Source organism: Protopterus annectens, chromosome 1.part1, assembly GCF_019279795.1.
Source record: "Protopterus annectens isolate FY-2018-M chromosome 1.part1, PAN1.0, whole genome shotgun sequence".
Lineage (NCBI taxonomy): Eukaryota > Metazoa > Chordata > Ceratodontiformes > Protopteridae > Protopterus > Protopterus annectens.
Genome location: NC_056726.1, coordinates 1,053,007,510 through 1,053,028,985, shown reverse-complemented (window position 1 = coordinate 1,053,028,985; position 21,476 = coordinate 1,053,007,510). Strand labels below are relative to the sequence as shown.

Genomic DNA, 21,476 nt, shown 5'->3' with positions numbered 1-21,476 from the left:
AAGTGTGCCCATATCTGTGTAACTAGAAGGGTAAAAGTGCACCCATGATTTGTGGATGATCTTTTCCTTTTATAGAATGGAGAAGAGGCTGAACTTAAGTGCTTCTTTGAAGAAGTCAGGAATAGCACCAACCTTTTTGAAGTTTGATATCAGGAGTTCATACTATGAGAATGAGTTTTTAGATATCATGGTCTTTAAGGACAGTGGGTGTTTATTTATCAAAATACACAGGAAGGATTGCCATAGGAATAGATTACTTCATACAAAGAGCATGCATCCAAGGCACATTTTTAGAAATGTAGTTAAGGGTCAGGCATTAAGGGTGTCTAGAGTAACTGCAGATGATGAAGACTTTAAAAAGGAGCTATCTGAACTCAAAGATAGATTCGAAGAAAGAGGCTACACTGACCCCTCTACTCAGAAAATCTTCGGGGAAGCAGCTACATGTAGAAATAATCTGGGGAAACCCTATTATTCACTACGTAATGAGGACAATAAAATGGCCAGACATAAAAGTAATATAGTACGAGTACCAACATATTTTACCAGAGATGTTAATGTAATTATCGAAATAATTAAAAAACATCAGCCTGTTCTGACCCATAATTCAGACATCAGAAACAAAGTGGGGGACAAACGTAGGTTTTTGTTCAAAAACAAAAAAATCTCTCAAGAGACTTTTATGCTATCCCAGAGAGACAATGCAAGTAGAAACTAATATAATAAAAGGAACTGTACCATGCACTAGATGTAATCAATGCGAATATATAGACAAAACTAACTTGTTTGATCACCCAGATCTTCGAAGAGCATTTAAGTTTAATGTCACAGCTGACTGCAATACATCAAATGCAGTTTATTTAGCTTTCTGCAACCTCTGTTCAGCCTTCTATGTGGGGAAGACCAGCAGAAGGCTGAGATTTAGAATCAGGGAACATATTTTAAATATTAGGAATGGTGTCCTGACAACTGCTTTGGCCAAACATGTATCTATTGAGGGATCGGCACATAGATTTAGATTTCTACTGATGGAAAAGATAATGGAAAATGATCGAGGAGGGGATATTAATAACCACACTGAAACCTCAGACACCAGATGGATCATAAGGCCAAGGGCAGGTAGGGGGAAGGGGTTAAATGATAGAATCCCTTTGAAACCATTTCTGAAAAACAGAAGGCTCTTTAAGTAGTTATTCTATATTTATGTAAGTGTCATGTAACCTTTTTATATGAGAAACTTATATATATATATATATATATATATATTTATACTATTTTATATTGTTTAATATTTGGTTATTGATGTTTATTTGTATTTTTGATGCATTTTCATGATTTATGCTGAATGATATACATAGCTAAGTTAATTAGTTCTGTGCTTTGATGGGCTGTTCTCTAATTAGTGTTGACTATGACTAGTATAAAGTTCACCACAGTTGAACGTGTGTAGTTAGTTGTGGTTCGATGAAGTGGTGTGTAACATCATGAAAGCGCTAACCTACAATAAAATTGTTTTTCAGTTTTACTATTTTTTGGATTGTGGCTTCTTTATTCTTTCTCTGGCTCGCTGAATGCTGTTGTGGGCATTTATCTGGATATTATTTATTTCAGCGAACCATTTGTTCAAGCTGTGACCTTGTTTGCAATTATTTTTAATATTCATTACACTCTCAGCAAAAATATGTAATTTATCTAATCAGAGCCTGACTTTCTGTCTCAACCATCAAAACAGATTTTTCAAAGATAGTGCCTGTACCATAGAATTCTTTACTTTCTAAAGTAGAAGACAGAAAGTTTACATTTAGGAATACATTATCATTCTATGTTCATTTTATTTATTTAATTGTGTTTAGCAGGGTGGAGCACTGATAAAATTTGACAATTTTCATGCTCAACCAAGGGAGGCTCTTGTCTTATCTAAACGTTTTATAAATGTCAAACTAATGATGGTTACTATACAGGGCTACAATGTCTCATGCAGTAGAAGTGACCCTTTAAAATTATTTTCTCTGTCCTTTGTACTGACAGATAAAACTTTGTTATTTAAATAAGTACTCTTTGATAAAATGAGTCTCAAAGGAATGCGTGCTGCTTCTGTAAAAATCTGCCAGTTCAACATGCTTTATTCTCACCTTGCATAAGATTTTGCAGCCTAAGAGGTACTATATAAAGGCATGAGGGTTCAAGAAGTGTGTAGCAAGATTTTCAACATGGAGGAAAAAGGGGGTCAACTGGGCAGATTTTGCCAAATATGATGAACGTTTACTCCTTTGAGACTTGCTGAATCATAATTTAGCCTAAATTAATTATCCATATGCTGATTTTTTTAAAGATAGATAGATAGATAGATAGATAGATAGATAGATAGATAGATAGATAGTAAATAATTCATAAAGGAAAAACAGGTATATATATATTCCTCTCCTCAGTAAAAGGAGATTTATACAGAGTTCAACTACATCAACAAATATCAGTGAATCCCAATTAAATACCCTCAGGCCAACAACAATTGTGGGACAGATCAAGCTAATAATGAATTTGCACACCCCCTTTGTCACTACCTTTAACAATGACAGTCAACAAATTGCTAATATTTTGTCAATTGGAAGCTTATTTTAAATGATAAAGACATCTATGAAAAATGTGGTACACTGTCAGAAATAGTGTACAAACAAAGGAACAGCTTTACAAATTATTGTGATAATGTATCCCATTGGCACAAACAACATACAGGAAAAAATGATAAGATACGGAGCGTGTGTCCAGTACCATTATATAAATCAAGTGGATGTTATTCAAGTAGGGAATAAGGAAATAAATATTAGAGGTTATTATAACTGTAATACTCAAGGAGTCGTATATATCACAACATGCAACCCATGCCCGGCATTTTATATTGGAAAAACTGAGCACAAAGTTAAACAGCGAATATACAAGCATACTTATCATGTAAAAAAAAAGTACCAAAGCCCTCTATAAACACATATCCAAAAACAGCAATCACAACTTTTCATTTTCTATTTTGGAAAAAAGTGGACCATAATCCAAGAGGGGGACCTTGGACAATAAACCTTGAATAATGTGAGACTTCTCAGAAGTTTCATTCAGTATTTCAGAATATGAAACAAACTCAAAATATTTTTTCATGCAATATTCTTTACTATCTATAATCTATTAATTGTATCTATTTCTCCTTTCATAGTTATTTTTTTCTGTATTTACTTGAAATTGTTTTCTGGTGTCAAAATATTTTGTATTATAATATAATTTGTCATTTGTTATAGTTTTGTATAACTAGTATGAATTACTTTTTTGTAACATACGTAGTTCTGGAGCTTTTCTCCCCAGGACTCCATTGAAAATGGGTTCTTTTTGGCCCAATGGACTATCCTGGTAAACCAACTGCAAATAAATAAAAAATAAATAAATAAAATGTGAGTTATAGTGTAAATATATTTAAATGCCACAGCCCCACCAGGCCTCAGCAATATAATATCCATCTCGGGTTTATTGAAAATGAAGCCATATGAGCAGTAATCCTAGAAGATCTACCCCTTCATAGGTTTGTACTAGGCTAACTGCCCTTGTGAGCCATTTTAAGCCTAGCCAATTATCCCTTGTGAGACTCAACCCCTGCACTTTATGTTTGTAAGGCATACACCTTAACCATTAGGCCACCCTCTCAACCCTTTGAGCATATTAATATAATTTTTTAGGTCTACACTTAAAATGACTATTTCAACTTGATATTATTTTATTTAATAACTTTTTTATCTGCATTAATTTCATTTATTATGATTTGGAACTCAACGTATTTTATTTTCAACTTAATATTTATTCTTGCTTTAGATTCTCATTGGAAGTTCATAATTGATATAGTTTACATGAAGAGTATGAAATGACAAAGGAGAACTAAAATAGTTTACAGTCTGCTTTCATCAGGCAATGGTATCTCAGTATCTGATTTAGATACATTTTGTTACTATGGTTCCTTAAAGTTTTAAATTAGTCATTTGCTTAGGAAAGAGCATAAAAGGATCACATGATTTAATTGCAAACATCTGATGAAGTCTAACAAAGTTTTGATGAAAGTGCTTACCAATTTTATGCAGTTTTATTGAATCTACACATTTGCCCTTATCTCTTTTCATGGTTTTGTTCTGAAATGTATCCTTAAATAGTTTTAATGTATTGGAACAAACTGTTTCAGTTTTTGTCTGCATCCTAGCCTGGTGATTTATTTATTCTCTGTCAGGCTGACAAATGCACATGAATCACAGATATTCAAAACAGCAACATGCTGTAAAAAAGCACTGGGAAAGAATAACAGATGTCTGTATCCAATGCCAAAAATTAGTTTAAACTTTTGTGATGTCAGATGTTTGTGCAGCTGTGGGAGGTCCCAACTAAAATATCTTGCTGTAACACAGAGAAAGCAGAAGTTGAGTGTGATCTTTCTAAAAATCAGGAAAGAGAACAGGATAATTTAAGAACCACGCACATTCAAGAAACAGCAAAATGCCCCTATTTCCGCTACATGCAAATGGTGTATTGCATAGCAGGAACTTGGTGGGGGCAGTTCTTAGAAATATGCTGAGAAACAGTGCAGTAAGTAGAAATATGCATTGCTTTATATATGTAACTTACAATGTAATGAGATGCAGGAGAAGGCCCTACACAAATGAGACAGTAATAGTATACAAATGCATACAATCAAGTTAGTGTTGTAATTTATAATTATAGCTAGAAGATCTTGCACACCATTCAAGTGATTGCAAAAGGTCAAAGATGCAGAAATGATCTACACTGCAGACAACAATGATGCAAAAGTTTCACAACATAACTTGTAGTACGGCTACATCATCTTGACCAGAATGCAGCCATCTCCCACCCGGTAGTGTATCATGGCAGAGGGGAGCAATGAAGCATTATATACAGCACATAACCTAAAATAATTTGACTAGCAGAAGAGAGCTGATCCATTCCATAATGACCAGGACATTGTAAAGAGCTTTGTAGACATTTACCATGCACATGCAGAATCTATGAGAATGAGTGCTCTTAATAACCTTGTGGAGACAATGGTATATGTAACACTTAGCATTCTATTTACTGGAAACATTAGATGACAATCTAGGGACAAGTTATGTATATCAGAGGCAACAGCTTTGAGAATGCTTGACATGCTCTTTGATGTTATGCTTCCACATGTGGGTAAGCATATCTGGTTTCCCAAGACAGCAGAAGACAGGCCCACCACTATGAGTAACTTCAGTGGCATTTAGCACCACTTTGATATCCTGGGTGCCACAGATGGCAGATGTGGTTATAAAGCCACCATTTGGAACACACTAACAAAGTATATTACCAGCAATGTCTAGCATTCCATGAACTGACAGTATACAATATACAGAGGACTGTTAACAAGTTGTCTGCACAGCATTCAAATACTTCCCATGTTTCTCACTTCTATATGTCACCTATATGACTGATTTCATCAAGGTGACTTTCACAGAGCCATCTAGTTGTCAAGTACAATATTGTAGGGAGACAGTTTATGTGCAGCTACAAAGAGTGTCCACCAGTCCCTAAAACATTTTTGTGGTGTGCTGCAGGTGATGTTGGATACTTTCTTGAGTCCTGGTTTATGACATGCAATAAAAAGAGTGTCATCAAACTCCAACAACACAGGGTCCTTGGCCTGCTGAAAGCACAATTACACTGTTCACACATGAGGGGGACACAGCACTATATTGCTGTCATACTTTGCGGGTGGGTCATAACTTGTGTGCCATACCACATAATATGATACTGAGGAAATAGATGGGATAGCCCCATGGATTGGATGTATTAGGATAAAGCTGAGAGGCCACAGAAGTCACAGTGAAAACATTTGCAGAAAGCAGTGAGTTGGACCTTGAGGGAAAAACATGATGAGCAAAACCTCATAGACGAGAGAAGTGAAGCAATTGAAAGGACATCTAGTCTAGAAACGTGAGCTTGACAAAAAATTTACAGAATTATCCTATCCTTAGACACCCAGGCATACAATATTTTTTCCTAACACTACGCTCCATGTATAAGTTAAGATACTTATTACAGATTCACAGAAAGGCCAAAATAAAAGTGCCTTTCACAAAGAGGCATCCTGACACCATCACTGTCTACTACAAGCCAAACAGATTGCTGAATCAAGATAAACACACTTTCCACTAGGATAATGTTTCTTAATGTGGTAAATTACAATTACTTAAACTTTGCATATTGTCATCTGAGACATCAACCTTACTTTAGAACATAGCTCTCAACTTCTTAGCAAGAAAAAAGCCAAAAATAGGAACAGATTTCAAATGTTGCTCTTAACCTAGAAAGTTGCTAAAATAACAGGTTTCATATTAATATGTACTTTCTGAAGGATGTGAAAAATAACTTCAAATGTCTGTCATTATTTAGTCACTTAGGCTCATAAGTAAATACTAGGCGATCAGTTTACAGACTATTACAAGCTTAGTTAACCAGACAGTGATCAAAGGTGAGAATCAAACCCTGTATACTGTGTTTGCAAAGTAGATACTTTAACCAATATGCCAAACCCCACAATACCAAATCTGTATGAGGACCAGACACAACATATAAGTAAAAGACAGGACATTCTGCAAAAAATCCAGACAGGTGAGAGGTATGTTTTAAAAATAACTGAATCACATATAATTATATATAGCATACAAAGTATCTTAATACTGACTACTTGTCCTTGTGAAATACAATTCATAGAAAAATGCACACTGACATAATTTTAATGAAGTACAATCTAAATCTCTAGGTCTTTAACTTTCTGAAATGTGAATATTTATAAGAGTCAGTCCTCCCAGTAACATTTAGACATATACATTATTTTTATGAGTCACATTTTTATTAGCAGTTGCAGTTATTATAAAATGTTGTAATTATTATTGTTTGAGTTGTTTATGTCAGACTCAGAAAGTACTGGGTTCACATCAATAACTTGATACTTTGCCCAATGAGTCGGCACATATGCTAACAAGTCTGGCATCAATTCAATAAGTCTCAATAGTGGGTAATTCTTTTATTGAAATGTCAGGATTATTTTGAAATTTCTCCCTCCTCAGCATTGCACAGTTGCCTGAGTCAGGTAGTTTCTGCATGTCTTCTGTTTCTTCTATAAATCTTACCTTATCCTTGTATCAGATAAGATTTCAGAAGGTTTGCTTCTCAGAGAACTATGCTATTAGGGGTTGGGAGGGTGGCCTAATGGTTAAGCTGTTTTTCCTTCCAAACACAAGTACAGGGTTTGAATCTCACAGCTGGTAATTGGCTAGGCTTAAAATCTCTCACAAGGGCAGTTAGCCTAATACTACTCTATGAACCTATTCCTTATTTCTTTGTTCCCGATTTCTTCATTTGTCACATTTATGACAACTCTTTCCCTTTCCATAGGCACAGGCAATTTCCTCATTGTTTTCATAGGAGACATTTTAGTTCCTTTGCCATTTTTGTAGCAGTTAAATAGGAGATTGCTTGCTTTGCTTTGTAATGTTAACGATGAGAATGCAGTTAGTAGTTTTGTTCTCAGATGTCCACCTATTAGAAGATGAACTGTGTCTTGTCTTACTGGCTGTAATGGAGTAATGTAGTATTCCAAGAAGGATAAGTAACACCATATTCTTTTATTAGATTATTTACAACATACTCGGATAGTGCATTGTTTTGAAGGCATGTGGGACTTGTAGTCATTTGCTTAAAGTTGAATATTTTATCACACATGTAAAACTAATGACTGAAAACTGCAGCTGTTATTACTGACCTCTTCTGGTATCTCATGTCTCTCAAAAATAGTATTAAGGGCGGTTATGAAGCTTAAATTGAAAAGGTTAGCTTCACAACTTCAAGAAATTTAGAAAAGGGGCATGGCCAAGATTATCTCTGAGTAGCAGCAGATTTCAACAGCTCCACTAAACAAATATTATTCTGACAGGAATTCTGCCTTCAAACTAAAACCTGAAAATACCTTTATATATGATTTGAAAGAAATTAACTTCATCTACAATAATATCTAGTTAAAAACAAAAAAGGGAAGATTTTCTTGTCAAATTATTCCTGGATAATTTCTCCTCATCTGCAAGAGTTCATCATGACCTTCACTAAATCCAGCAACCAAGATTCCAGCCTCAAAATAGAGATTCAGACTTTGATAACAAATATGCAGGATCTTACTACAAAAATTGATAAGCTGGATATGAAAACAGATAATTTCAAGGATTTACTTCACCAAGACTTGTTACAACAAAAATTACAGATAACAGGTATTGAAGAAGCTCTGACCGATATGGATGGGATAATTATTGAAAATGAAAACAATGTGGAATTCTTACTCAAACAAAATACATCTCTACAAAATAAGTTAGATGATCTAGAAAACAGATCCAGATGCAACAACCTAAGAATACTTGGACTACCAGAAGGCACAGAAGAGAACAACATGACTAACTTTCTCAATCCTTGGTTACCTAAGACTCTTGATCTTACTGAAGCTATGTCCTTTGGTATTGAGAGGGCACATTGTTCCCTTGCCACAGTGAACACTGCTAACAAAAAGCAATCTAGATCTATCATTGTCAAATTCCTCTCACCCTCAGACAAGGAATTAGTGTTAAAAACTGCCTGGTTCAAGTCACCAATTAAATTAAATGAAGCTACGATACATTTTGACAATGATTATTCATCAGCAGTTGTAGCAAAAAGAAAAATATTCTTACCTTTGATAAAAGAATTGAAGAAAGTACAGGTGAAAACACACCTTTTGTTCCCTGCGAAGCTGAAGATATTTGCATCGGAAGGTCCCAAAATGTTTGAAGACTTAGAATCAGCTCTGAACTATGTAAAAGTCCATAAGATCTTGGAAAAAATGGAAGAGATGGAATGGGCTAATCCCATGCTTAAAAGAATGGCTTCTAATCCCACTTGGAAGACTTCAGAGAAACAAAAAAGACTAAGAAACAAGTGACTTAAATATCTATGTTTGCAGTTTGTTATGTTTCTGGAAACACCGTCACTGTGTTAATTATATGTTGATTTTTTCACTTACAAGGTAAGCCTGCTTTTTACTTTTTTCATGCCATTCACACATGACCTTAAGTATACACATAATTTCATAATTTCATTTTTACTTATACTGAGGTAAAAGTGTATACTAATGGTAAATATATAGTTATGGGTATTGTTATAAAGATATCTTAAGAGTGAAGGGTAAACAAATGGAGCCATTGTGACAGTAAAATAAGCACTTTCCATATATAAACATTCTAGATTCCCTATAAAATCTCTAATTTTTTAAAACTATTTACAGTCAGATCAATTAAACCTACATAGTTAGTAGTAAATAAGAGCTCACCACACATTCAATTATCATTCTCTGTAATTCATACTGAACACTGTTTTTGTTATACAGTTTATACCCTAAAAATTAATTTAAAACTTGTATATATGTTAAATTCATATGGGGATAATATGATCTGACAATCTCTTAACATTTTTATATGATTCATAAGTGAACTCCTTTACAGTTTTAAATACACTTTTAAATACACTTTTTTTTCCTGTCATGTGAATATAAAATGGATTAATAAGGCTATGTGATTTATTTCAAATACATTCTGCTACAACTGGAGTTCTGTGGTGCTGCTTATTTGTAAAGGACAGTTCAAACTAGCTGTGCATGTGTGAGCAGGCAATGGGAAGCATGCAGATGTTAACTCATATGATCTTTCCCTATACATTTTAAATAGTTGCATACTTATTATTTTTGGTGGTTTTTTTCACTCAAAATGATGAAAAAACATCTTCCAGAGACTTTGTGAAGCTCGAGCTTGATGTCTACAAACTTATTTATTCATGAACTACCTTATTTTCACTAAAAATCTTCTCTGCATTCTCAAATGAACTCCACGACATTGTGACACATTTTGATGACATCAGAGCTAGTCGACCTGTTTAAAAATGTATTTTAAACTTGCTGACTACACCATTTGGACTCAGTTTGATTCTCAAGAAAGAAATCTTCAATCATCTTATTTTTATTTATGTTTATGGTAAACTGAAGGAAGGAAAAAAGGGAAAAGTAAGTGTGCATTTGTTTTTAATTAATGTATCTAAGGTAGCTCTTATATTTAAGAATTGCAGCAATGTTACAGTTTTCGTTTAGCCCAGGAAATGAAAAGGCGTCCAGTTGGAGTTGCCATTCGAGCTCACGAGTCTCGACAATGAGAGATTGTGGGCCACCTCTGATAAAAGAAAACTGTAACATTGCTGCAATTCTTAAATATAAGAGCTACCTTAGATAGTACATTTTTACTCTTGGTGGCGTACCAACCTATTCCATTGGTCAATTCCAAGGACAGTGAATAATGTTGCATATAATGCTTTGCTAGGGTTAAGCCCATTCAGTGTTCTATTCCATCTATAGTTTAAAGTAATAGCAATCTCAACATATTGATTTTCCTTTGATATGTAGCTTTTTTTATATTGCTTGCTCCTGTTAGGTGACCCGATGCAGTAGTACATTTAGTTGCTCTTGTCTATTGATATTCACTATATACAGCTTTTTAGCTTCACACTTCATTATAGAATGTTTTAATTTTTTTATATAAGTTTTACAGGGCATATTATGTATTTGTATTTACCCGCTCTCCTTGTTATTGTTGCCCTTTTAAGTTTCATCGTTGCCCCTTTAAGCAACCTTGTGGCGCTTGTGGTGATGTCGTCAACAAGCGCCAGTTACTTTGTTTTAAATGCATTAGGTTTTAATCCTTTCAACTGCTGATGAAGCTTCTGGCTTTCTGGAAGCGAAAACGCTGTTTTGGTCTTTAAATAAATTGCGTTTCTTTTCTTTTACATCGTTCTGGCTGCAGTGGTGTTCCGTTTGTGTTCTCTACGGGTTATATATATGGAATAATCAACTACTAGGCAACTTAATGATATTCAATGGATGTCTTTGTATATAGTTTCACTTTATTTGTTAAACATTGTTATTTGAATGCTTATGTGAACACTTTTTGAATTGTAAATATCTTTATGTTAAAAGAACATAGTTTCATAGTTTCATAGTATAGTACTAGGCTATCTGCCCTGGGGCATTTGTAAGCCTAGCCATAGTGATGTGGCTTTTGCCACCCCATGAAATGGTACAAAAATGCACAGAATAGATTTAGAATACTGTGCCTCTGTCTAGTAGTGACACAATGAAGGTCCCCTTATATAATAGAATTAGTTCACCGTGCCCCTATCTAGCAGTGACACAGATGTGACCCCTGGGGTAAACTTACGATCTCCCATTCACTCAACAAGATTTCTCTTGAAGAGAGTCAGTGAGGGGCTCTGACTAATATAAAACTGGGATCTTGTTCCAAAGCATGGGAAGCCTCTGGGTTATGAATCTATCCCTCCATCATGTCCTATTCATACTTGTGCCGAGGTTTAAGTCTTTAGCTCTCATGGTCCTGATGGATTTGGATTTTTTGAGGTGGAACATGTCCATCAGATCCTGATTGGACATGGCCTTGTACGTCAGGCAGAGGTCAACTCTGAGCAGGCGGTATGCTACTGAATAGAGCTGAAGTTTCTTTAGTCTGGCAGAATAAGACATATGTTGGAGACCCTTGATCCTCTTGGTGAGGTACTTCTGTGGTCTCTCCAGCTGTTGCAAATGCCGGGTGAGGTACATAACAAATGGGGCATTGTACTCAATCATGGGTCTGATGAGGGAGGAGTATAGGGGTACAATGACATCCTTGGATCTGGATGCGAATCCCTTCATGATGAGGTGTGCAAGGTAGAATGTTTTTCTAACCACTTTGGCAACGTGGGTGTCAAATGAGAGGTCGCTGTCGACTTGGGTCCCTAGGTCTCTGATTACTTTTTCCGTACTCAGTGGGTTGCTGTCTATGTGATAATTTGTGGGTACTTTGTTTTTCCCAAAGGGGATGACTATAGATTTTTTGGCATTTAGTTTAAGGCCGTGACTCCAGTACCAGTTGTCCATTTCTGTGAGGCTTTTTTGTAGGATGTATGTGTCCGCTGGTGTATCGACTATGGCATATAGTTTGCAGTCAACTGCGAACTTTATCAGCCACAACCCTCCCATGTTTGCTTTAGCATCTGAGAAATAAATGCCGAACAAGAGGGGTCCCAGGACAGATCCCTGTGGGACACCACTTGTGACTGGCTTTGAGTCTGACATTGCTCCGGCGATTTTAACTTTATGGGTTCTGTCCTTTAGCCAGTTTGCAACACATCTAGTGGCATAAGGGTTTACGTTTAAGCTGTTGAGCTTATCTATGATGCCTGAGTGGGGTATTGTGTCGAAGGCCTTAGCCAAGTCCAGGTAGGCTATATGGACTGCTTTGCCCTCATCAATGGCTCTAGTGACTGTTTCGAAAAAGTCAACCAGGGTCAAAAGGCAGGATCTGCCTTTTACAAAGCCGAACTGGGTGGGGACAAGTGTCTGTAGGTCCCCTATGGCTCTGTTTATGAGTTCCATATTAATTCTTTCCATAGCTTTGCAGACCAGGCTGGTTAAGCTTATGGGGTGGTAGTTCCCAGGGTCTGTAGAGGCACCCCCTTTTTGGAGTGGGACCACTGTTGCTGTACGCCAGTATTCAGGTACATATCCTGAAGTAAGGCTAAGGTTAAATAGCATTTTTATGTGTGGGTTTAGCTCCTTTTGGAGTTCACGTAACACGCAACCTGGGATACCGTCAGGTCCCATTAATGCTGTGTTTTTAGCTTTGTTTAGGGCGGTTCTCACTTGGACATCTGAGATGACAGGGAGATTACATTCAGCTGGGATAAGTATTTCTTCTTTTGGGGATGAGGGAGAGGAGAAATTTGCACTGAACCTGTCAGCCAGAATGTTGGCAATATCTGTGGGTTCAGTGTATTTTTTTGTTGCTGTGAACTAATTCTGAGCATATCTGAGGGTTTCCGCCCAGGTTTCTAACATAGCTGAAGAAGGCTTTGTGGTTATCTTTAGTGTCCTTAGCGATTTTTCTCTCAAATTTGGCCTTGGATGTTTTTATAAGAGAACATAGTTTTCTGCTAATGTTGATCAGAGATGTCTTCCCTTCATGGGATTTTGCTCTGACGTGCAGTAGCTTCCTTCTTTTGTTATACAATTTGTTAATGGCTGAGGTCCACCAGATAGGATACTTGCCTTTGGTGGAGAGGGACTTGGATTTATTTGGATTGCATGATCCATGCATTCTTGGAGATGTCCATAGAAAGCATTTGTGAAGGATTCAGCATTGTGGGATGTGGTATCCACTGGCACAGTGGGCTTAAAGGATACCATCTCAGTCTTAAGAAGAGTGAAGTCTGCTTTTGAGAAGTTTTTCACTGTGGTCTTTTGTGCTGGGGGTGGAGGTGGGATATGTATATCCAGGGTGATTAGTTTGTAGTCAGATCTCACTAGTGAGGGGCAAACCTCCAGTGTGGAGCATTTTGTCCCCATGTTTGTGATGATCAGATCTAGTATATTATCTCCCCTAGTGGGAGAGGTGACTAGTTGTTCCAGTGCATTTGAATTTATGAATTCCAGGAACCTTTGGACTAGGGTATTAGGGCTAGAATAATGTACCCAATCTATGTTTGGGTAGTTGAAGTCTCCCAGTATGATGGTATTTTATGATATATTCATTTCCTCCAATGTCTTCAGGAAGGCTGAGTGGGGTTCCTGAGATTGAGAGGGTGGTCTGTAACATGCTACCAGTTGTATAGCAGTTTTGCCTATGGTTAGTTGCACCTGTATGGTCTCTGATGCTTCATGTGTTGCTACTAACCTGGAGGTGTGGGTGTCCTTGATGAATATGGACACTCCCCCTCCCTTTGTGGTTTGGCCCGGGTTTTGGGGCCAAAAAGCATGATACGAGGTATAGCCTGGTAGCGCTGGGGTGCTCTTAGGAGCCTTGAACCAGGTTTCAGTTACTGCACAGACATCGATGTTCTCCATGCTGAGGAGTGCATCGAGTGCCTGCATCTTGAGATTTAGACTTCTGGCATTGAGCAGCATTACCCTTAGTTTTTTTTCCATTTTTGTTTTCTAAGGAGGTGGGTTTGCCTTTTGAGCCTTGCCTAAAAAGGAACTATGGGGGTGGCAAGAGCCTTAGCCAATATCCGGAAGCCCAGTGGTGACAGGTGTAAGCCATCCCTTGCGAAGCAGCGTGGCTTGTCCAACATGTCATCCCAGGCAGACAGACATTGGATCTCCTTAGAATGACACCAGTACTTGAGCCAATTATTAAAGCTGAGCATCTTGTCTTTGTATTGTGGTATCATTCTTGGTGAGGGCAAGATGCTGCTCAGGGTCAGGGTCATACCAGCCTGGGCTACATAATCGGAGAGCTCCTCTATGTCTCTTTTCATGTAGTCCAGGGAGGTACGTCTCAGGTCATTCACGCCAACATGGACAATAACGGAGTCATATTTGTACTTGCTTTGGAATGACTTGAGTGCGTGTGTTATGTGGCAGATCCTAGCTCCCGATAGACAGCTCACAGTCACCTTCTCTTTGTTCAGCCTGGTCAGCGGGACATCAGTGTGTCTGACTATAGAGTCACCTATTACTAGTGTATCAGGCATGGTGTTTGGCCTTAAGGGCTGTGATTGGTTGACACACTGATTTATTGAAGTATGTGTTGCATGTGTTTTGTTTTGACGTGGTGGATTTTTGGATGTCTGCTTTGGGAGCCTCTGTTGTTTTGGTAAGTTTTTTATTAGAGCCTCCGAGTATGTCTTTGTGTTTTTATGTGTTTGGTTTGCAGTTGTGGTAGGTCTAGGTGGGACTGGGATTGCTGTGTGTGTGGTTACCATCTCCTCCTGTCTGGTCATGCCAGCCCTGAGTTGAGAGAGTTTAGCCTCCAGTTTGGCTATATAGTTGCATCTCTCACATGTATGTGTGTTTGTTGGGAGGAGGAGAGGGTTGTCTGTGTACATGAGACAATTGTAGCATTGTCTCAAGATACCCAGATTGACCAGCTGAACTGGAGAGGACTCCAGTAATCTACCACTCGACATGCTAGAACAGTATAAGGGAGTGCTGTACCTTTAAGGGAAGTGGATATTCACAGGGGTGGTAGGTAGATGTAGTGCTTTACTTAGTACAAGAGTGCTTACTTAGTAGAGTAGTATTGAGAACAAGTGCTAGGCTTATATTATAGTGAGTAGTCTGATTATACTAAGAGTAGAGCTTCCTTAAGGGAAAATTTGAAGAGCAGACTTGGAGGAGCCAGAAGAAGTTTAACCTTGTTTAACCGGCACTGCACTATGCGCACAACCTCGCAAAGCCGTGCAAATGCAGATTTTAAACAGGGAACTACAAAAGAGCTAGAAATGGTCTAAAACAACCAATTACTACAGCTTTGTGTGCTGAGGTCACTTCCTACAGGGACAGGTAGGCTGCTCAAGGCTCCCCACTTCCACTGGTGAGCAAAGAAACTTCCTTCTATCCAAGTAAGGTAATGAACAATACAGGAACTACACCACAGCCCAGAATACAGCAATGCCTGTAAACTGGTCTAAACTAGTCGAGGAGAGGCGGGAAAACAGGGATAATTTTTTTGCTTTTTTGTTTTTTTGATAGAAACACACAGAAAATGCAGAAACAGTGATAAATCAGTTACACAGGCTAGCACACTTTAGTGGGCAGCCTCAACAGTTAAATTAAACAACAAACAAACAAACTTTCAATCAAATTCGACTAAAAAGTAACTTTAAGTGCAGATTTTTAAATAATGCAGCAAATAGTTAAAAAAAACAGTTCAAGCTAGTTCAGGGTAAGCTACAGAAGCTATTCCAAGTGAAAAAAAGCAAAGATACTTAAATCCAGGAAGTAGTCGCTTTTCTGAGTTCTCTGTAGCTAAGACCACTCTGCAGGACCACGAGGAGCTTGTCTGAGCAGTATAGCCAGAAAAAAAACGCCCAGAGGTGGATTTTAAACAGGGAACTACAAAAGAGCTAGAAATGGTCCAAAACAACCAATTACTACAGCTTCTTGTGCTGAGGTCACTTCCTACAGGGACAGGTAGGCTGCTCAAGGCTCCCCACTCCCACTGGTGAGCAAAGAAGCTTCCTTCTATTCAAGTAAGGTAATGGACAACACAGGAACTACACCACAGCCCAGAATACAGCAATGCCTGTAAACTGGTCTAAACTAGTCGAGGAGAGGTGGGAAAACAAGGATAATTGTAATTGTTTATATTTATTTCTTTAAAATCAATAAAATTATTTAAAAAAAAAAGAAAGAAATTTTGAATAATAATCAGCAAACAATAAAAATGTAAGTACCTTAGGTGCATTTTCCTTGGATGTGGGTTTCAATGCTGTTTCAATGAATGTGAGGAGTTTCAAGGGCAGAGAAGTTTTAATGCCAAGTCTATTTTTATTGTGAGACAGTATTGCTTTTTGTTTAACAGATGTCTATTAGTGTTTGTACATTGTGCTATAAAATGTAAAAATAAAATCCAAATAATTACTGTAGAAGTAGAGCAGTATGCACACATTAGTGTTTATGGTAAATGGAGTGAAATAACCAGGTAATGTGACATTGGAATGGCTGCAGAGGGACTCTGGTGCCATATTTTGGTTATCTGTTCTTCAGTTTGCATTTGAAAGTTGATATCCCACAATTCCACTGGAGTGGGTGGGGTTACATAATTATGTATGCACATTTTATGTTAATTAGCATACATATTTGTATCTATTATTCATGGGCCTTGTCCAGATTTTTCATGTTTCCAGGTTGAGCGGTATGTATATATAATAACCATGCTGATAGCCTGGAAACTATATGGATAGTAGTGGTGTAAGCTGGCCAATAGCACAGGTGCACAGATTTAAAGATACAATGTAGAGTATTACTGTCATTGTTATGACAATATATCATACCAAACTTTTTAATTACATTTGTATTATTGTTCTTAAAATGTTTTGCATGTAGCAGTGCATTGCGCAAATTTGTGCTAAAATAAAAATTATAATATTTATAGTGATTTTACACATATTCCTTATCCTTTTGGATGTCCTCAGCCAGTAAATACCTGTTTATACCTTTTTATGGGCATTCTGTCAATATTTCAGGAATTCTGCTTCCGTGTAGGTTCCTGTACATACACTGAAAATTTTTGCATACACTTCCAACACGGACACGGAGCCTACATTGTTGTTGGATTGTTCCACCATATTGCTTTGCTTCATTAGCATAACATTTGGCTACTTATGCCAAAATTTGCATGCCACGAAACTTTCCACTGGTGCGAGTGAATGTGCATGCTTGCGTGCACCTACACAGAATTTACTGAATCTAAAACCTGCTGTGCCTGTGTTCATATCATGCCATGATGTGAACACAGAAAAAAATGACTGTGTAAGCATTATTGAATTTGCACCAAAAGTAGCACTGATTATTCAAATTGCTACACCCAGTGACTAATGTGTTTTACATAAAGAGATACACAAAGGACATAAAATATCAGGATTTGCAGGAAGAAATGAGGATAATGTTGAAGAAAGATATCCAAACAATTCCAGTATTAGTAGGAGCAATGGGTCTTATAAATCTGAATTTACAATTATAATTAGATATGTTAGTGATACATGTAACTCTGTGTCAATTGCAGAAGGAGTCATTATTGGGCACATTGTGAGTGCTACAAAGAGCACTTCTAGCTAACACCAAAGATTGAAACAATACTAATTTCATGAACTTTAATTATACATTGACTTAAGAATGGGGTCAATTCCCATCATAGTGTTGGAAACGCAAATGATTTGGAGAAATAAAAAGAAGCTTCTCTGTTTTCACCCCACTAGACTTATAGCCTGCAACTATTCACAGCAGGGTGTACCAAAAGCATTTCAACCTTACAAACCATCTCTAACAAAATGTACCACATCACAGATAATCCCATTGACAAGAGCATCACTGGCAGTTGTACCAGATGGTCAAATGGCTACCTGTGAAGAAAAGGGCTGATTTTCTTAGATTATTAAAATTGATTTTCCACCAAGACACACCAGCCTCCTTCTCCAACAAACTTTGTACATATGCCCCTAAAGTTACAACCTCAGAAGCTAATCAAATTCAGGCCCTATGCTCCATTATTCAAGAATGAATCTGCAGGGAGCAAACCACATTTTCTCTGTACTTCCCTCCAAACTCTGGCTATCTCTCCCCAGAGACATAAAAGAACTCTTTCCTACGTTCAGACCCATATTCAATTAATTCTTATTTAAACAAGCTAAGTTCAAATGCATTAATAAGAGCAATATCACCTAACCCAGCTTGTAGCCTCCAGAACTTAGTTTATTTCAATCTGTTCTACACTCTTCTTTTAGGAAATGCACATCTGCATACATATAAATGGTTGTACTTCTCTAAACCTGTAAGCAGATTGTTATGCCTGACTTTTACTAATGCATTGTATGTATGCATCCATGGTCTGTAAATATGATGCAATATTGCTATGCATAATGTTACTAACCTGTTGCACCTATCTAACCATGCTGTATCAATCTGATATAACAGATGTATCTTTTTTGCAGTGTGCAAATTACATAATTATCTATAAGGCAGGCATATATCAGGCCCCAAACCTCAAAGGCAAAGGACGGATTGCATTATAAATTTCAAATAAAAAAATAGTTTTCAAGACACAACATGCAAAAGAATACAAAGAGTGGAAAGGTCAGTGATATTTTTTGCCATTGGTACCTAAAGGTAATGATGACTGTTTGGGGGGGGGGGTGTTGCTGATGCTAAGGAGGTTAAAAGTGACAGGTCAGTAAGAAAGACGGGGATGAATCTATACACTAGATATGAGGAATGGAATGTTAGTAATAACAAGATCTAATAGGGTTTGATTTCCTGAGAGGAGATTATGTCTGAGGGGATCTAACCTGTGCAAGGCCTTGATTTAAGAGGAATGGACTGTAAGTGAGTGAGATGGACAGTCAGCTATTTCTTGGGATGGACAGCATAAGAATACCATGGAGATGAAATTACCATATTTGGTTTTGTCACTGTTCTACCTTATTCATGTCTGTTAACCATAACCCTACCTCTGAGTCTTAAGCCATCCTTGCATATTATCTTACAAAACACAATTTCCATAACAACACCATTTTACAAAACACTCAGGCACATTTGTAAAACATTGCATTCAAACACAACACTTAAATTATGCCCCTACCTAGCCTTACCCTAACCTTAACCTACAAGTACTCTCTTATACACTTACATTCCTACTTCCATTGCTAAAACTTTTACTATATCCACCGGATACAAGGACATTTCTGCTCCTCCCCATTGTTGTGCATTGTCAGATCTAGTATATTTACAGATATAGAAAAGTGGAGACCACATAGGGGGAAACAGGGTTTTGTCTTTCCCTGAGAACTGCCTGATGTTGACATGTATATTATGTCCAGCACTTGCATTGGGCAGTGGGCTGGAATGTGCAACACAGGATTTTCTTACATTACAGTATCAAACTTAGTATATTAACAGATGTGGGGGATGGGGGGTGCTCCCCCATGGAGGCTGCATTGGCTTTCCTTCCTGTCTGCTGCAAAAGCAGTTTCCTTAATGGGGTTAAATTCCTACATCTTCCACATCATATACCCTGCCAGTACTATTTTCGGCGAAATGGATTTTCGACGATTTGGACCCTATGTCAGAATTTTTGGCGAAATGTCATAGACCCATACATATATATATATATATATATTTATACACACACACACACACACACACACACTCATCTATAACTATATAATTATCTATCTATAGATAAATAAATATAGATATATATAGATATATATATGTATGGTAAAAACTGTAAGAAAAACTAAGCCAAATTAAAAATCACAGGCCTAAAGCAGATGCCCTACGCTGACTGCCTTAAAAAACTCCAGCTATACTCTGTCGCATATCGTCTACTCAGAGGTGATCTTTGCTTAACATACAAGGCCATGTCAAACCCAGAGCTGTTGGACATGCTACACTTAAAGAAATCCCAATCCCTCAGAGCCACACGCTCCGGGGATCTAAACCTTGTCATCACAATAAATAAAACATGCTGTAGGGATAGGTTCCAGACCCAGAGACTCCCCAGACTCTGGAATAGATTGCCCATACATGTCAAGCAGAGTGCCTCTTTGGTCCTCTTCAAAAGGAACCTTGACGATTGGATGGGAGAAAGGAAATTCACCCCGGGGATTACGTCAGTCGCCCTGCTAGACAGGGGTCCAGGGAAGTAAATAGTATGGGAAGAAATAGCCAGGGAATTGTTATGGCTAAGCTTGTATAGGCCCTAGGACTGATAGCCTAGTACCAACCTATGAACCTATGAACCTATGTGTAATGTGTGAGATTTTCTGTAGTGGAGGTCTATGGGATATATATGCAAATGATCCACTAAGGACGTACCAGTGTTTTAGCTACATGACTTCTCAATGCCTATGACTTTTTCCTTTCAATTATTTTCAGTCTTTATGGGTACATTCAGACCAATAAAGTCAAATCTCAAAACTCCACTAGATGTAGACATGCCATGTTTCATCAGAAAAAATAAGGTTATGGGCATATTGTCAGTCTCTTGTACAGCAGATTTATTTGCACTATTATGTTTCAATTATTTCTTTGGGTTGTACATAATAGAGCTATGGTCTGCAATCACAGTGAGAACATATCTGTTCAGCAAATAATATACAGCACTGAAGTTGTCATTAATGGCTAATAGCAAAACCTTAGATACTACTCACGCTTTTCTCCTTTAATGACGGAAGAGCTGATTTTGGTCCACCCTGATGGTTCAGCTGTGTAACACAAGCAGTTGAAGTAATTCCCATTTGGAACATCAGAGATGGAAAATACAATTCTCCCAGCATGATTTTCATTATATTTTCCACCGCTGTCTTGTATTTGCTGACCATTTTGATACAGAATACATAATCTGTATTTATATCTGTTGTTTTTACTGGCACATGCAACGATAGTCCCATTTTCTTCCATTTTTATTTCTGGCTCTTCCAGTTTTTCTGTAAGAACAGAAGGAAAAAAGTTTACAGATGCTAAACTCTGAACTAACCATGTCATATTGCTCACATGTCCAACACCACATCTGTAGAAAGTTTTAGAAATTCAAAGCACTGCTTGTTGCAACCAAAACCTGTTTCTGTATGTGAATTTACAAACTTCCATATGCAGGAAGGGAAACTGTTCTTCATATTCTGGAGAATACAAACCACATTAATAAAACATGTGTCATTTTATTGTATATTCTATAATATTTAACATAGGTTCATAGGTGTGTACTAGGCTAATGGCCCTGGAGCCTTTGCAAGCCTAGCCCATAGGATTACCCTGGCATCATGCCACCTGACCTTAGTTCCCAATGCCTCTGTCG

General features: G+C 37.4%; 1 protein-coding gene across 1 annotated transcript in view; it reads right to left on the bottom strand.

Moving 5' to 3' along the window:
- Positions 1-21,476, bottom strand: part of LOC122808876 — a 520,542-nt gene that overhangs the window by 7,494 nt on the left and 491,572 nt on the right. The window contains exon 5 of the mRNA XM_044079989.1: positions 20,833-21,108. Coding sequence (XP_043935924.1) covers positions 20,833-21,108 — 276 coding nt within the window. The remainder of the gene's footprint in view (positions 1-20,832; positions 21,109-21,476) is intronic.